This window comes from Cetorhinus maximus, chromosome 6 (assembly GCF_964194155.1).
Source record: "Cetorhinus maximus chromosome 6, sCetMax3.hap1.1, whole genome shotgun sequence".
Classification (NCBI taxonomy): domain Eukaryota; kingdom Metazoa; phylum Chordata; class Chondrichthyes; order Lamniformes; family Cetorhinidae; genus Cetorhinus; species Cetorhinus maximus.
Genome location: NC_135884.1, coordinates 81,300,179 through 81,313,983, shown reverse-complemented (window position 1 = coordinate 81,313,983; position 13,805 = coordinate 81,300,179). Strand labels below are relative to the sequence as shown.

At 54.0% G+C, this 13,805-nt stretch overlaps 1 protein-coding gene across 1 annotated transcript in view; it reads left to right on the top strand.

Annotated features, from left to right (window-relative positions):
• Positions 1–13,805, top strand: part of LOC144681857 (hydrocephalus-inducing protein-like) — a 102,463-nt gene that overhangs the window by 82,079 nt on the left and 6,579 nt on the right. Inside the window, exon 11 of the mRNA XM_078543919.1 lies at positions 7,420–7,650. Within this exon, the coding sequence (XP_078400045.1) occupies positions 7,420–7,650 (231 nt within the window). The remainder of the gene's footprint in view (positions 1–7,419; positions 7,651–13,805) is intronic.

The following is a 13,805-nucleotide window of genomic DNA, read 5'->3' as shown; positions in this document are numbered from 1 at the left end:
GGCATTCCCTGAAACAATCCAGTCACGAATCAATTTTTGTACATTATGTGTTAAGTGTCTGTGGTAGCAAACTAACAAACCCAGGAACTGTGTAATTAAACACTTTGCTGCACTTTTACTCCCTTCTTTTCCTAAGTCGCTGGTTTGTGCTTATTTATGGTTTCTCGGGTACAAGCAGCCCTCTTCCTCCAGCATGTCGTGGGTTGAAGTTCCACTCCAGAGACTTGAGCCTATAATCTTAGGCTGACACTCCCAGTGCAGTGCTAAAAGAGTGCTACACTGTTGGAGATTCCGTCTTTCAGACGAGATATTAAACTGAGGCCCTGTCCGCCTCTCCAGTGGAAGTAAAAGATCCTATGGCACTATCTGAAGAAGAGCAGGGGAGTTCGCCCCATTGTCCTGACCAACATTTTTCACTTAACCAACATTACTAAAACCAATTTTGTGCTAACTATCTCAGTGCTGTTTGTGGAATTGCATGGAATTGGCTTCTGCATTTCCAACATTTCAACAATGACTACAAATTAGCAAAGTGCTTAAGTGGCTGTAAAGCACTTTGGGATATCCTAAGGTCATGAAAGTGTTACAGGCTCGGTAGGGACCAGTAGCTTTTCCTTTAAAAAAAGAGTAGAAATCCAAAATCCCAATTATTTACTGAAAGAATGAAGCCACAAGGTTCATGGTTTAGAACAGAGGAATTTTTTTCTAAATGAGTCAAACAAAGCAAGCACTAAATACTGTCTTAGGTAACCTTATATACTTTAAAACAAAAGAATCAACATAAGTTAAACATGAATTAACAGGCAAATTGCAGTCGATTATAAACTATTAATTACACGTTAAATGACAGATACAACTAGCACAAATCTTACAAATTGGCTGAGCAGTCCACTCAGCATATACGTCATCAATCTTTGTCACAAAGTTCTTCAAAACCCTGTCTTCCTCACAAAGAATTTCAGCTCCTCTGATAGGATTTAGCCTGATCCCCAGCTGACAGCAATGCACAACCAACCCAAGTTCTACAGGCACAATCTTCACCAAAAATATCATACGTCTGCAGATCCTCCTCAACTCTGCTAACGACAGTCTGGATGATGTAGATCCACTAATGTTATCTTTAGTAACAGAAACAACAGAAGCGGCTGTGTAGTTGCCTAATCTCAGATTCTGGATCTAGCCTCAATCTTCTTCAGCCTACCTGTACAGGGAAGGCGGTGGGGTAGTGGTATCGTTTCTATTAATCCAGAGACCCACGGTAATGCTCTGGGGACCTGGGTTCAAATCCCAGCATGGCAGATAATGAAATTTGAATTTAATATCTGGAATTAAAAGTCGGATGATGACCATGAATCGATTGTCGTAAAAACCCATCTGGTTCACTGGTATCCTTACCTAGTCTAGTTTACATGTGACTCCAGATCTGTGGTTGACTCTTAAATGCTCTCTGAAATGGCCTAGCAAGCCGCTCAGTTGTGGTCAAACCACTAAAAAGAATGGAATCGGAATGACCACCCAGCATCGACCCAGGCACCAGAAACGACAATGGCAAACTCAGCCCTGTTTACCCTGCAAGGTCCTCCTTACTAACATCTGGGGGCTAGTACCAAAATTGGGAGAACTGTCTCACAGACTAGTCAAGCAAGAGCCTGACATATTCATACTCACGGAATCATACCTTATGGACAATGGCTCAGACATCACCATTACCATCCCTGGGTATGTCCACCCCCACAATTCTGCTGCTGGTGGTCCACAGCACCATCACCAAGAGTGGCTTGGGAGCACCACTACAGACTGAGCTGGCCGAGTTCTAAAGGACATAGCTGCTAGACTGGGTCTGCGGCAGGTGCTGAGGGAAAAACATACTTGACCTCATCCTCACCAACCTGCCTGCCTACAGATGCATCTGTTCATGACAGGATCAGTAAGAGTGACCGCCGCAGAGTCCTTGTGGAGACGAAGGTCTGTCTTCTCATTGAGGATACCCTGCATCATGTTGTGTGGCACTACCACTGTGCTAAATGGGATAAATTTCAAACAGATCTAGCAACTCAAGACTGGACATCCTATGAGGCACTGTGGGCCATTAGCAGCAGCAGAATTGTACTCAAACATAATCTGTAACCTCATGGCCCGGCATATCCCCCACTCTACCATTACCACCAAGCCAGGGGATCAACCCTGATTCAATGAAGAGTACAGGAGGGCATGCCAGGAGCAGCACCAGGCATACCTAAAAATGAGGTGTCAACCTGGTGAAGCTACAACACAGGACTACTTAAGTGCCAAACAGCGTAAGCAGCAAATGATAGACAGAGCTAAGCAATTCCACAACCAGCAGTCCTGCCATATCCAGTCGTGAATGGTGGTGGACAATTAAACAACACACTGGAGGAGGAGGCTCCACAAATATCCCCATCCTCAATGAAAGGGAGCCCAGTACATCAGTGCAAAGGATAAGGCTGAAGCATTTGCAACAATCTTCAGCCAAAAGTGCCAAGTGGATGATCCAGAGGTCCCCAGCATCACAGATACCAGTCTTTGACCAATTTGATCTACTCCATGTGATATCAAGAAATGGCTGAAGGCATCAAATACCGCAAAGGCTATGGGCACTGACAATATTCCGGCAATTGTACTGAAGACTTGTGCTCCAGAACTTGTCGCACACATAGCCAAGCTGTTTCAGTGCAGCTACAACACTGGTATCCACCTGAAATGTCGAAAATTGCCCAGGTATGTCCTGAACACCAAAAGCAGGACAAATCCAACCTGGCCAATTACCGCCACATCAGTCTACTCTTGATCATCAGTAAAGTGATGGAAGGGGTCATCAACAGTGCTATGAAGTGGGACTTGCTTTGCAATAACCTGCTCATTGATGCTCAGTTTGGGTTCCGCCAGGGCCATTCAGCTCCTGACTTCATGACAGCATTGGTTCAAACATGGACAAAAAAGCTGAACTCCAGAGGTGAGGTGAGAGTGACTGTCTCAAGGCAGCATTTGAACAAGTGTGGCATCAAGGAGCCCCAGCAAAACTGGAGTCAATGGCAATTGGGGGAAAATCTGTGTTGGTTGGAGTCATATCTAGCACAAAGGAAGATGGTTGTGGCTATTGGAGGTCAATCATCTCATTTCCAGGACATCACTGCAGGAGTTCCTCAGGGTAGTGTCCTAGGCCCAACCATCTTCAGTTGCTTCATCAATGACCTTCCTTCCATCATAAGGTCAGAAGTGGGGATGTTCACTGATGATTGCACAATGTTCAGCACCATTCGTGATTCCTCAGATACTGAAGCAGTCCACGTCCAAATGCAGCAAGAACTGGACAATATCCAGGCTCAGGCTGACAAGTGGCAAGTAACATTCGCAGCACACAAGTGCCAAGCAATGATCATCTTCAACAAGAGAGAATATAACCATCACCCCTTGACATTTAATGGCATTGCCATAGCTGAATCCCCCAGTGTCAACATTCTGTGGGTTACCATTGACCAGAAACTGAACTGGACTAGCCATATAAATACTGTGGCTACAAGAGCAGGTAAAAGTCTAGGAATACTGCAGCAAGTAACTCACCTGACTCCCCAAAGCCTGTCCACCATCTACAAGGCACAAGTCAGGAGTGTGATGGGATACTCTCCACTTGCCTGGATGACTGCAGCTCCAACAATACTCAAGAAGCTTGACACCATCCAGGACAAAGTAGCCTGCTTGATTGGCACCCCATTCACAAACATTCACTCGCTCCACCACCAACGCACAGTAGCAGCAATGTGTACCATCTACAAGATGCACTGCAGGAACTCACCAAGGTTCCTTAGACACCACCTTCCAAACCCATAGCTGCTACCATCTAGAAGGACAAGGGCAGCAGACACATGGGAACACCATCACTGCAAGCTCCCCTCCAAGTCACTCACCAACCTGACTGGCAATATATTGCCGTTCCTTCACCATTGCTAGGTCAAAATCCTGGAACTCCCTCCCTAACAGCGCTGTGGGTGTACCTACACCACTTGGACTGCAGCGGTTCAGGAAGGCAGCTCACTTGCACCTTCTCAAGGGCAATTAGGGATGGTCTAGCCAGCAATGTCCACGTTCCGTGAATGAATATTAAAAAAAAACACTGGAATCATCACCAACTATTGAGCTGAGATGGCTCTGTGTCCTTTTATATGTTTCAGCCAGTTTCAGTCTCCCCAGAAGTTTCCAATCTCAGTTTCAGTCTTAGTTTCCTTAGAAACTGGAAGAGCCGGTTTCCTTTCTCAGTTTCCTTTTCAACTAGGGTCCATATCAAAAAATACAAGCTTTGAAATCATGAGTTCCTGCACAAAAGTCACTGTATAAATTCAGATCTTTCTTTATGTGTCTCTCGACTATGAGTGCTGGCAGGCCATCAGTCAGAGAGAGTTACAGCCTTCAACCATTCCCCACACATATGCACTTCTGACCAGGAGTAATTGGATAGGAATCAGGAGCAAGAGCCCTGATTAATTTTCCTCTCTCTAATGTAGGGGTGCTAAGGCCAGTTGAATCACCCCATTGACAACCCTGGGTGAGATTGCCTCACTTAACTTAAATCTAGTTAGTTGGTTGATAGTGCTGGGGACTACATGAAGTGACTCATTAATGAGCAAGCTGTAGAGGGATCTTGCCATAAACTAAAGCATCTGATAGCTGAGATGAGCCCAATTGTAGCTTGGTAAATGGGATAAGTTCAGCAGCCAGGGCTATGCCAGATAAATCATGCTCTCTGTTTTTATCACTTTCATTGGTAAAGTGGAAACTTGAAGCTGCTGACACCAAGGGTAATCATTAGTGAACTGCGTCAGACTTGGCCTAGATCCAACATGTTGCAGTTCACTAGGCCCAGTTCTGCAGCAGAGCTTGCAATGTGTTAAAACAAATAGGTAATCCTACCCACAGGAAGCTGAAGAGCCTTGGACTTTGCTGTTTGCACCTGATGAAACTCATTCATATGCCTATGGAATTTGGTCATTGGTCACACCCCAATGTCATGTAGCATTGGTCACACCCCAATGTCATGTAGCAAGAAGAACACAGGCTGTGAAATTCCATGGATGTTCTAGCTGTCTCTCACCATTACTCCATTGAGAGACCAGAGGGATCCACAGCGGAATATTGCAAAAAACTGACAAGGGTCATTCACACCACTTCCCTTGAAGCTCCACATTTAGTGTGGAAGACCCATATAAACCTCACATTTAAGGATTGTTCAAACATTCATCACCCCAGTGATGTTTTTGGCATTCCTTACTTCAATGATTCTCTGCAGTTATTCTGCCCATGATTGTCTGCCTGATTAACCTTGCGTTCTTAGAAATACTTCTGTGGAAGGCAATATGTAGAATTAAAGGGATTCTCCATAGGTGATGGTGGGAAATAATAGGTTAGACCAGATACTCAGACCCAGAAAACTGGAAAGAATGGGGAGAATTCAGGGAAAATGTGACTTCGGTATATTTTTAAATTGTATCAGGAAATGCTAAATGGATATAATTTATAGTCTCCAGCATTCATAACTTCTTAAAGGAGGCAACAGGCCTTTCACCTGGAGCAGGACCAGCATCCTCTACCTGGGTGTCCATCTCTGCCCTGCCGAGGAATCCTGGCCGGCGAACTGGCAGGAACTGGAGACGAAAGTCACCGCTCGCCTGCGGCGCTGGACAGGACTGCTCCGAGTGCTGTCTTACCGAGGTCGAGTTCTGGTCATTATCCAGCTGATCGCCGCCATGTTGTGGTATCGGCTGGTCACTTTGACCCCTCCCCCAGACTTTGTTGTAAAAATCCAGAGAATGCTAGTCGACTTCTTCTGGGAAAAAAGATTGCACTGGGTCGCTGCTGAGGTTCTGAGTCTCCCGCTTAGGGAGGGCGGTCAGGCGCTAGTGTGCCTACGCACGCAGGTGGCGACTTTCCGTCTTCAGACCCTGCAGCGATACCTTTACATCGAGCCTTCTCCGAGATGGTGTGCCCTGGAGACGTATTTCTTCCGCCAGGTGCGCGGCCTGAATTATGACGTGCAGCTCCTGTTTATAGAGCAGAGGGGCCTCGGTGGCTCCTTACAGGCGTTGCCCGTCTTTTACCAGGACCTGATCAAAGTCTGGAACGTGGTCGCCTCGCGACGCAGCTCTCCCCCGTCAGGAGTAGCGGCTATCGTCAGAGAGCCGCTGCTCAGGAATCCGCCCTTCCGTCCCTTTCAGTGGCTGGCGGAGAGGAGGGCTGTGGCTGCCGGGGTGACCAGGATCGGGGACGTGCTGGGTGGCGGAGGACTGGGCTGGATGCTCCCGCAGGAGTTGGCGTGCCGAGCGTCAGTGAGTGTCCAGGTCGCAGCCGATGCCATCCAAGACCTAAGGACGGTCGTGCTCGGACCCCAAGTCATTTTAGGTCTCGAGGTGGCCCAGGTGCGCGGTGGTCTTCCGTCTGAACGTTCCCCTGTTCGGACGGAATTCCACATTGGCCCCAAGCCCCGAACCCTCCCTCGGGTGCCGGTGCCCCGCAATAATATGAGCCGCCTCGGGGACATGCCCTCCGTGCCATTTGGCACGGCGCGGAGGAGTTTTCTGTACGGACTGCTGCTGCACACCTTCCATTTTCTCGCCCTGGTCCGCCGCCCGGACACGCCCTGGCGTGCCTTGTTGCCGTCCGGCGGCGGAGGCCCCCGATGGGAGGCCCTCTATGGAGGTGTTCTCCCTCTTTCTATCGGGGACCTGGGTTGGAGGGTGTTGCATGCAGCAGTCCCCTACAATAGGAGGATGTTTAGGTTCACGGACTCCCGGGACACTTGCCCTTTTTGCGGTCTCGTGGAGTCCGTGGACCATGCATATATAGGATGTCTTAGGCTGCACTCCCTTTTTAGTTATTTAAAAAATCTTTTGTTACTATTTTGTTTGCACTTCAGTCCCACGCTCCTGATCTACGGACACCCGGTGTGGAAGGGGGTCGGGAAGGAGGAGGACCTCCTCGTGAACCTGCTCCTGGGCCTGGCCAAGTTGGCCATCAACAGGTCCAGGCAGCGGGCGATCGACGGGGGAGTCCCGCCCGATTGTTTGTCCCTCTTCCGCGGCTACGTTCGTGGCCGGATGTCCCTGGAAAGGGAGCACGCGATGTTTGCCGGCACCATCGAGGCCTTCCGTGCCCGGTGGGCACCGCGGGGACTGGGGTATTTTGTTGACCCCTTTAATCACATTTTGGTTTAATGTTTGTAAGCTTCCTTTAAACTTTGTCCTTGGTTTTACAGCTGACCTGAATTAGGGGCTGTGCTTGATTTACCCCTTGTTATTGTTAATTTAGTTAATTGTTTTGACTCCAAAAGAGTTACAACTTGTATCTGATAGTCAGGTCCCGATGTTATTGAATCGAGCCGCTAAAACTTCTAACATTTTGCCACCACAGGTGACCTTCCGGAATGAGGCCACTCAGGAATACCTATACTACATTGTAAACATTAAATCCATATCTCCTGGCCTAAATGGCACCATTGAGTTGGTGGCAGCAGTTCGCCAGAGCACTACCGGGACTGTGGCAGTTGAGAATCCATTAACCGTCCCCACTGTATTCATCACTGAATGTAAAATCTCAGACATCTCTTTCCCAACACAGCTCATTGTCCCACCACAGGCTAAGGTAAGAACACCAGGGACAGGGAGCCGGGTCGTCGGTACAGGGAGCTGGGCCGTCGGGACAGGGAGTCAGGCCGTTGAGACGGGAAGTCAGGTCTTCGGGACAGGGAGTCGGGTCGGGAAAGGGAGTTGGGTCTTCGGGACAGGGAGTTGGGCCATTGGGACAGGGAGCCGGGCCGTCGGGACAGGGAGTCGGGTTTTCGGGACAGGGAGCCGGGTCGTTGGGACAGGGAGCCGGGCCTTCGGGACAGGGAGCCGGGCCGTCGGGACAGAGAGCCGGGCCGTCGGGACAGAGAGCCGGGCCGTCGGGACAGGGAGCCGGGCCGTAAAGACAGGGAGTCAGGCTGTCGGGACAGGGAGTCGGGTCTTTGGGACAGGGAGTCGGGTCTTCGGGACAGGGAGTCGGGTCTTCGGGACAGGGAGTAGGGTCTTCGGGACAGGGAGTCAAGCTGTCGGGACAGGGAGTCGGGTCTTCGGGACAGGGAATTGGGTCGGGACAGGGAGTCGGGCCGTTGGGACAGGGAGCCGGGTCTTCGGGACAGGGAGCCGGGCCGTCGGGACAGGGAGTCGGGTCTTCGGGACAGGGAGCCGGGCCGTCGGGACAGGGAGTCGGGTCGGGACAGGGAGTCGGGCCGTCGGGACAGGGAATCGGTTCGGGATAGGGAGTCGGGTCGTCGGGATAGGGAGTCGGGTCATCAGGACAGGGAGTCGGGTCTTCGGGACAGGGAGTCGGGTTGGGATAGGGAGTCGGGCCGTCGGGACAGGGAGTCGGGTCGTCGGGACAGGGAGTCGGGTCTTCGGGACAGGGAGTCGGGTCTTCGGGACAGGGAGTTGGGTTGGGACAGGGAGTCGGGTCTTCAGGACAGGGAGTTGGGTTGGGACAGGGAGTCGGGTCTTCGGGACAGGGAGTTGGGTTGGGACAGGGAGTCGGGTCTTCGGGACAGGGAGTCGGGTCTTCGGGACAGGGAGTTGGGTTGGGACAGGGAGTCGGGTTGGGTCAGGGAGTCAGGTCTTCGGGACAGGGAGTCGGGTTGGGCAGGGAGTCAGGTCTCCGGGACAGGGAGTCGGGACTTCGAGACAAAGAGTTGGGTCGGGACAGGGAGTCGGGTCTTCGGGACAAGGAGTCGGGCCGTCGGGAAAGGGAAGTCGGGTCGTCGGGACAGGGAGTCGGGTCGTCGGGACAGGGAGTCGGGTCTTCGGGACAGGGAGTCGGGCCGTCGGGAAAGGGAATTGGGCCGTCGGGACAGGGAGTCGGGTCGTCAGGACAGGGAGTCGGGTCTTCGGGACAGGGAGTCGGGTTGGGATAGGGAGTCGGGCTGTCGGGACAGGGAGTCGGGTCGTCGGGACAGGGAGTCGGGTCGTCGGGACAGGGAGTCGGGTCGTCGGGACAGGGAGTCGGGTCTTCGGGACAGGGAGTTGGGTTAGGACAAGGAGTCGGGTCTTCGGGACAGGGAGTTGGGTTGGGACAGGGAGTCGGGTCTTCGGGACAGGGAGTTGGGTTGGGACAGGGAGTCGGGTCTTCGGGACAGGGAGTCGGGTCTTCGGGACAGGGAGTCGGGTCTTCGGGACAGGGAGTTGGGTTGGGACAGGGAGTCGGGTTGGGTCAGGGAGTCAGGTCTTCGGGACAGGGAGTCGGGTTGGGCAGGGAGTCAGGTCTCCGGGACAGGGAGCCGGGACTTCGAGACAAAGAGTTGGGTCGGGACAGGGAGTCGGGTCTTCGGGACAAGGAGTCGGGCCGTCGGGAAAGGGAAGTCGGGCCGTCGGGACAGGGAGTCGGGTCTTCGGGACAGGGAGTCGGGCCGTCGGGAAAGGGAATCGGGCCGTCGGGACAGGGAGTCGGGTCGTCGGGACAGCGAGCCGGGTCTTCGGGACAGAGAGTTGGGCCGTCGGGACAGGGAGTCAGGTCGTCGGGATAGGGAGTCGGGACAGGGAGTCAGGTCGTCGGGATAGGGAGTCGGGACAGGGAGTCGGGTCGTCGGGACTGGGCGTTGGGTCGTCGGGACAGGGAGTCGGGTCGGGACAGGGAATCGGGACAGGAGTCGGGTCGTCAGGACAGGGAGTGGGGTCATGACAGGGAGTCGGGCCGTCAGGACAGGGAGTCGGGTTGGGTCAGGGAGGCGGGTCTTCGGGACAGGGAGTCAGGCCGTCGGGACAGAGAGCCGGGTCTTCGGGACAGGGAGTCGGGTCTTCGGGACAGGGAGTCGCGTCTTCGGGCAGGGAGCCGGGCCGTCGGGACAGGGAGCCGGGCTGTCAGGACAGGAAGGCGGGTCTTCGGGACAGGGAGCCGGGCCGTCGGGACAGGGAGTCAGGTCTTCAAGACAGGGAGTCGGGTCGGGACCGGGAGTCCGGTCTTCGGGACAAGGAGTTGGGTCGGGACAGGGAGTCGGGTCTTCGGGACAGGGAGTCGCGTCTTCGGGCAGGGAGCCGGGCCGTCGGGACAGGGAGCCGGGCTGTCAGGACAGGAAGGCGGGTCTTCGGGACAGGGAGCCGGGCCGTCGGGACAGGGAGTCAGGTCTTCAAGACAGGGAGTCGGGTCGGGACCGGGAGTCCGGTCTTCGGGACAAGGAGTTGGGTCGGGACAGGGAGTCGGGTCGTTGGGACAGGGAGCCGGGTCTTCGGGACAGGGAGCCGGGCCGTCGGGACAGGGAGTCGGGTCTTCGGGATAGGGAGCCGGGCCATTGTGACAGGGAGTCGGGTCGGGTCGGGACAGGGAGTCGGGTCGGGACGGGGAGTCGGGTCGTTGGAACAGGGAGCCGGGTCTTCGGGACAGGGAGTCGGGTCTTCGGGACAGGGAGCCGGGCCGTCGGGACAGGGAGTTGGATCGGGACAGGGAGACGGGCCGTCGGGACAGGGAGTCGGTTCGGGACAGGGAGTCGGTTCGGGACACGGAGTCGGGCCGTCGGGACAGGGAGTCGGGTCTTCGGGACAGGGAGTCGGGTCGGGAGTAGTCGGGCTGTTGGGACAGGGAGTCGGGTCTTCGAGACAGGGAGTCGTGTCGGGACAGGGAGTCCAGTCTTCGGGACAAGGAGTCGGGTTGGGACAGGGAGACGGGTCTTCGGCGCAAGGAGTCGGGTCAGGACAGGGAGTCGGGCCTTCGGGACAGGGAGTCGGATCTTCAGGACAGGAAGTCGGATGGGACAGGGAGTCGGGTCTTCGGGACAGGGAGTGGGGTCGGGACAGGGAGCCGGGTCTTCGGGACAGGGAGTCGGGTCTTTGGGACAGGGAGTCGGGTCTTCGGGACAGGGATTCGGGTTGGGATAGGGAGTCGGGCCGTCGGGACAGGGAGCCAGGCCGTCGGGACAGGGAGCCAAGCTGTTGGGACAGGGAGTCGGGTCTTCGGGACAGGGAGCTGGGCCGTCGGGACAGGGAGTCAGGCTGTCGAGACAGGGAGTCGGGTCTTTGGGACAGGGAGTCGGGTCTTCGGGACCGGGAGTTGGACTGTCGGGACAGGGAGCCGGGTCATCGGGACAGGGAGCCAGGTCTTCGGGACAGGGAGTCAGGTCGGGACAGGGAGCCAGGTCTTTGGGACAGGGAGTCGGGTCAGGACAGGGAGCCGGGTCTTCGGGACAGGGAGTCGGGTTGGGCAGGGAGTCAGGTCTTCGGGACAGGGAATTGGGTCTTCGAGACAGAGAGTTGGGTCGGGACAGGGAGTCGGCTTTTTGGGACAGGGAGCCGGGCCATCGGGACAGGGAGCCGGGCCGTCGGGACAGGGAGCCGGGTCGTCGGGACAGGGAGCCGGGTCGTCGGGACAGGGAGCCGGGTCTTCGGGACAGAGAGTCGGGTCTTCGGGACAGAGAGTCGGGCCGTCGGGACAGAGAGTCGGGTCGGGACAGGGAGTCGGGCCGTCGGGACAGGGAGTCAGGCCGTCGGGACAGGGAGTCAGGCCGTCGGGACAGGGAGTTGGGTCGGGACAGGGAGTCATGTCGTCGGGATAGGGAGTCGGGACAGAGAGTCGGCTCGTCGGGACTGGGCGTCGGGTCGTCGGGACAGGGAGTCGGGTCGGGACAGGGAGTCGGGACAGGGAGTCGGGTCGTCAGGACAGGGAGTCGGGCCGTCGGGACAGGGAGTCGGGTCGTCGGGACAGGGAGTCGGGTCTTCGGGTCAGGGAGTTGGGTCATCGGGACATGGCGTCGAGTCATCGGGATAGGGGGTCGCGTCGTGACAGGGAGTCGGGTCGTGACAGGGAGTCGGGTCGTCGGGACAGGGATTCGGGTCGTGACAGGGAGTCGGGTCGTCGGGATAGGGAGTCGGGTCTTCGGGATAGTGAGTCGGGTCGGGACAGGGAGTCGGGTCTTCGGGATAGGGAGTCGGGTCTTCGGGATAGTGAGTCGGGTCGGGACAGGGAGTCGGGTCGTCGGGACAGGAAGTCGGGTCGTCGGGGCAGGGAGTCGGGTCGTGACAGGGAGTCGGGTCGTCGGGACAGGGAGTCCGGTTGGGACAGGGAGTCGTGTTGTCGGGTCAGGGAGCGGGTCGTCGGGACAGTGAGTCGGGTCGAGACAGTGAGTCGGGTCGGGACAGGGCGTCGGGTCGTTGGGACAGGGAATTGAGTCAACGAGACGGGGAATTGGGTTGTCGGGACTGAGAGCTAGGTTGCTGGGACAGGCAACCTAATAATATAAGAGACAGGAGTGGACTCGGTTCAATCAACCCTTTGAGCCTGCTCCACCATTCAGTAGGATCATGGCTGATCTGAGTGTGCCCTTAACTTCACTTTCCTGCCTGTTCCCCATAACCCTTGTCCCCATTTTGTTAATTTGGCTTATTTGGTTGGCTTTAAAAGAGCTAACCCTTGTCTCCCTTGTTGATCAAACACCTGTCTAATTCAACTTTGAATATATTCAATGACCCAGCCTCCACTGCTCACTGAGGAAGAGAACTTCAAAGATTAACAACCCAATGAGAGGGACCCAAGAGGGAAACCACCCTCTCAGCATCTACCCTGTCAAGCCCCCTCAGTACCTCATATGTTTCAATAAGATCACCTCTCATTCTTAAGCATGAGTATAGGCCCAACCTACTCAAGCTTTCCTCATAAGAAATCCTTTCATCCCAGGAATCAGTCTGGTGAACCTTCTCTGAACTGCTTCCAATGCAAGTATGTCCCTCCTGACAACGCCCTGGAAGAGTGCAGTCCAGATCAGAGCAACCTTGGGCAAGAAATTGGAAAAGGGGAAAACAGCAAAGTGTAGAAATGTACTCTTTAAAGGTGATTCTGTATTTAGGGCAACAGACAGGCATTTCTGGAACTGCTATCATGCGTTCTGTATGGTGTGTTGCCTCTATGTGCCAGGCTAAAGGGCATCACAGAGAGAGTACAGAATATTCTGCAGGGGAAGAGAATGAGCCAGGAGTTGTGGTATTTGTTGATGTCAACAACAAAAAGAGGGAAGGTATTGAGATCAATACCTTCAGACTTTAAGGAGTTAGGGAGGAAGTTGATGGAATGAGAAATTTCTGCCATTTGAAGGAATTCCGACTTTTGGAAAATGGAATTCTGTCCTGTAATTTTTTTTCGGGAGCCATCACTCAGCTCCTCTCTTTTGAATCCGCCACTATTCTGATAGACTTTCTACGCGTGGAGAGGCAGAGGCCACACCCTGAGTAGCTGCTGCTCCCATGTTGTGCATGGAGGGCAGGTTGTGATGTGGCCATAAGGAATCTGCACGGGGATATAGACAGGTTGAGTGAGTGGGCAAAAGCTTGGCAGATGGAGTTTAATGTAGGAAAGTGTGAGGTCATGCACTTTGGTAGGAAGAATCAAAAGGCAGACTATTAGTTAAATGGAGAGAGACTCCAAAAAAGTGCAACACAGAGGGATCTGGGTGTTCTTGTGCATGAAACACAAAAAGTTAGCATGCAGGTACAGTAAGTAATTAAGAAGGCAAATGGAATTTTGGCCTGTATTGCTGGGGGGTTGGAGTTTAAAAATAGGGAAGTCTTATTACAACTATACAGGGTGTTGGTGAGACCGCACCTGGAGTATTGTGTACAGTTTTGGTCCCTGTATTTAATAAAGGATATACTGGCATTGGAGGCAGTTCAAAAGAGATTCACTAGGCTGATTCCTGGGATGAAGGGGTTGACTTATCAAGAACGGCTAAACAGGTTAGGCCTTTGTTCATTAGAGTTTAGAAGAATAAGGGGTGACCTTATTGAAAC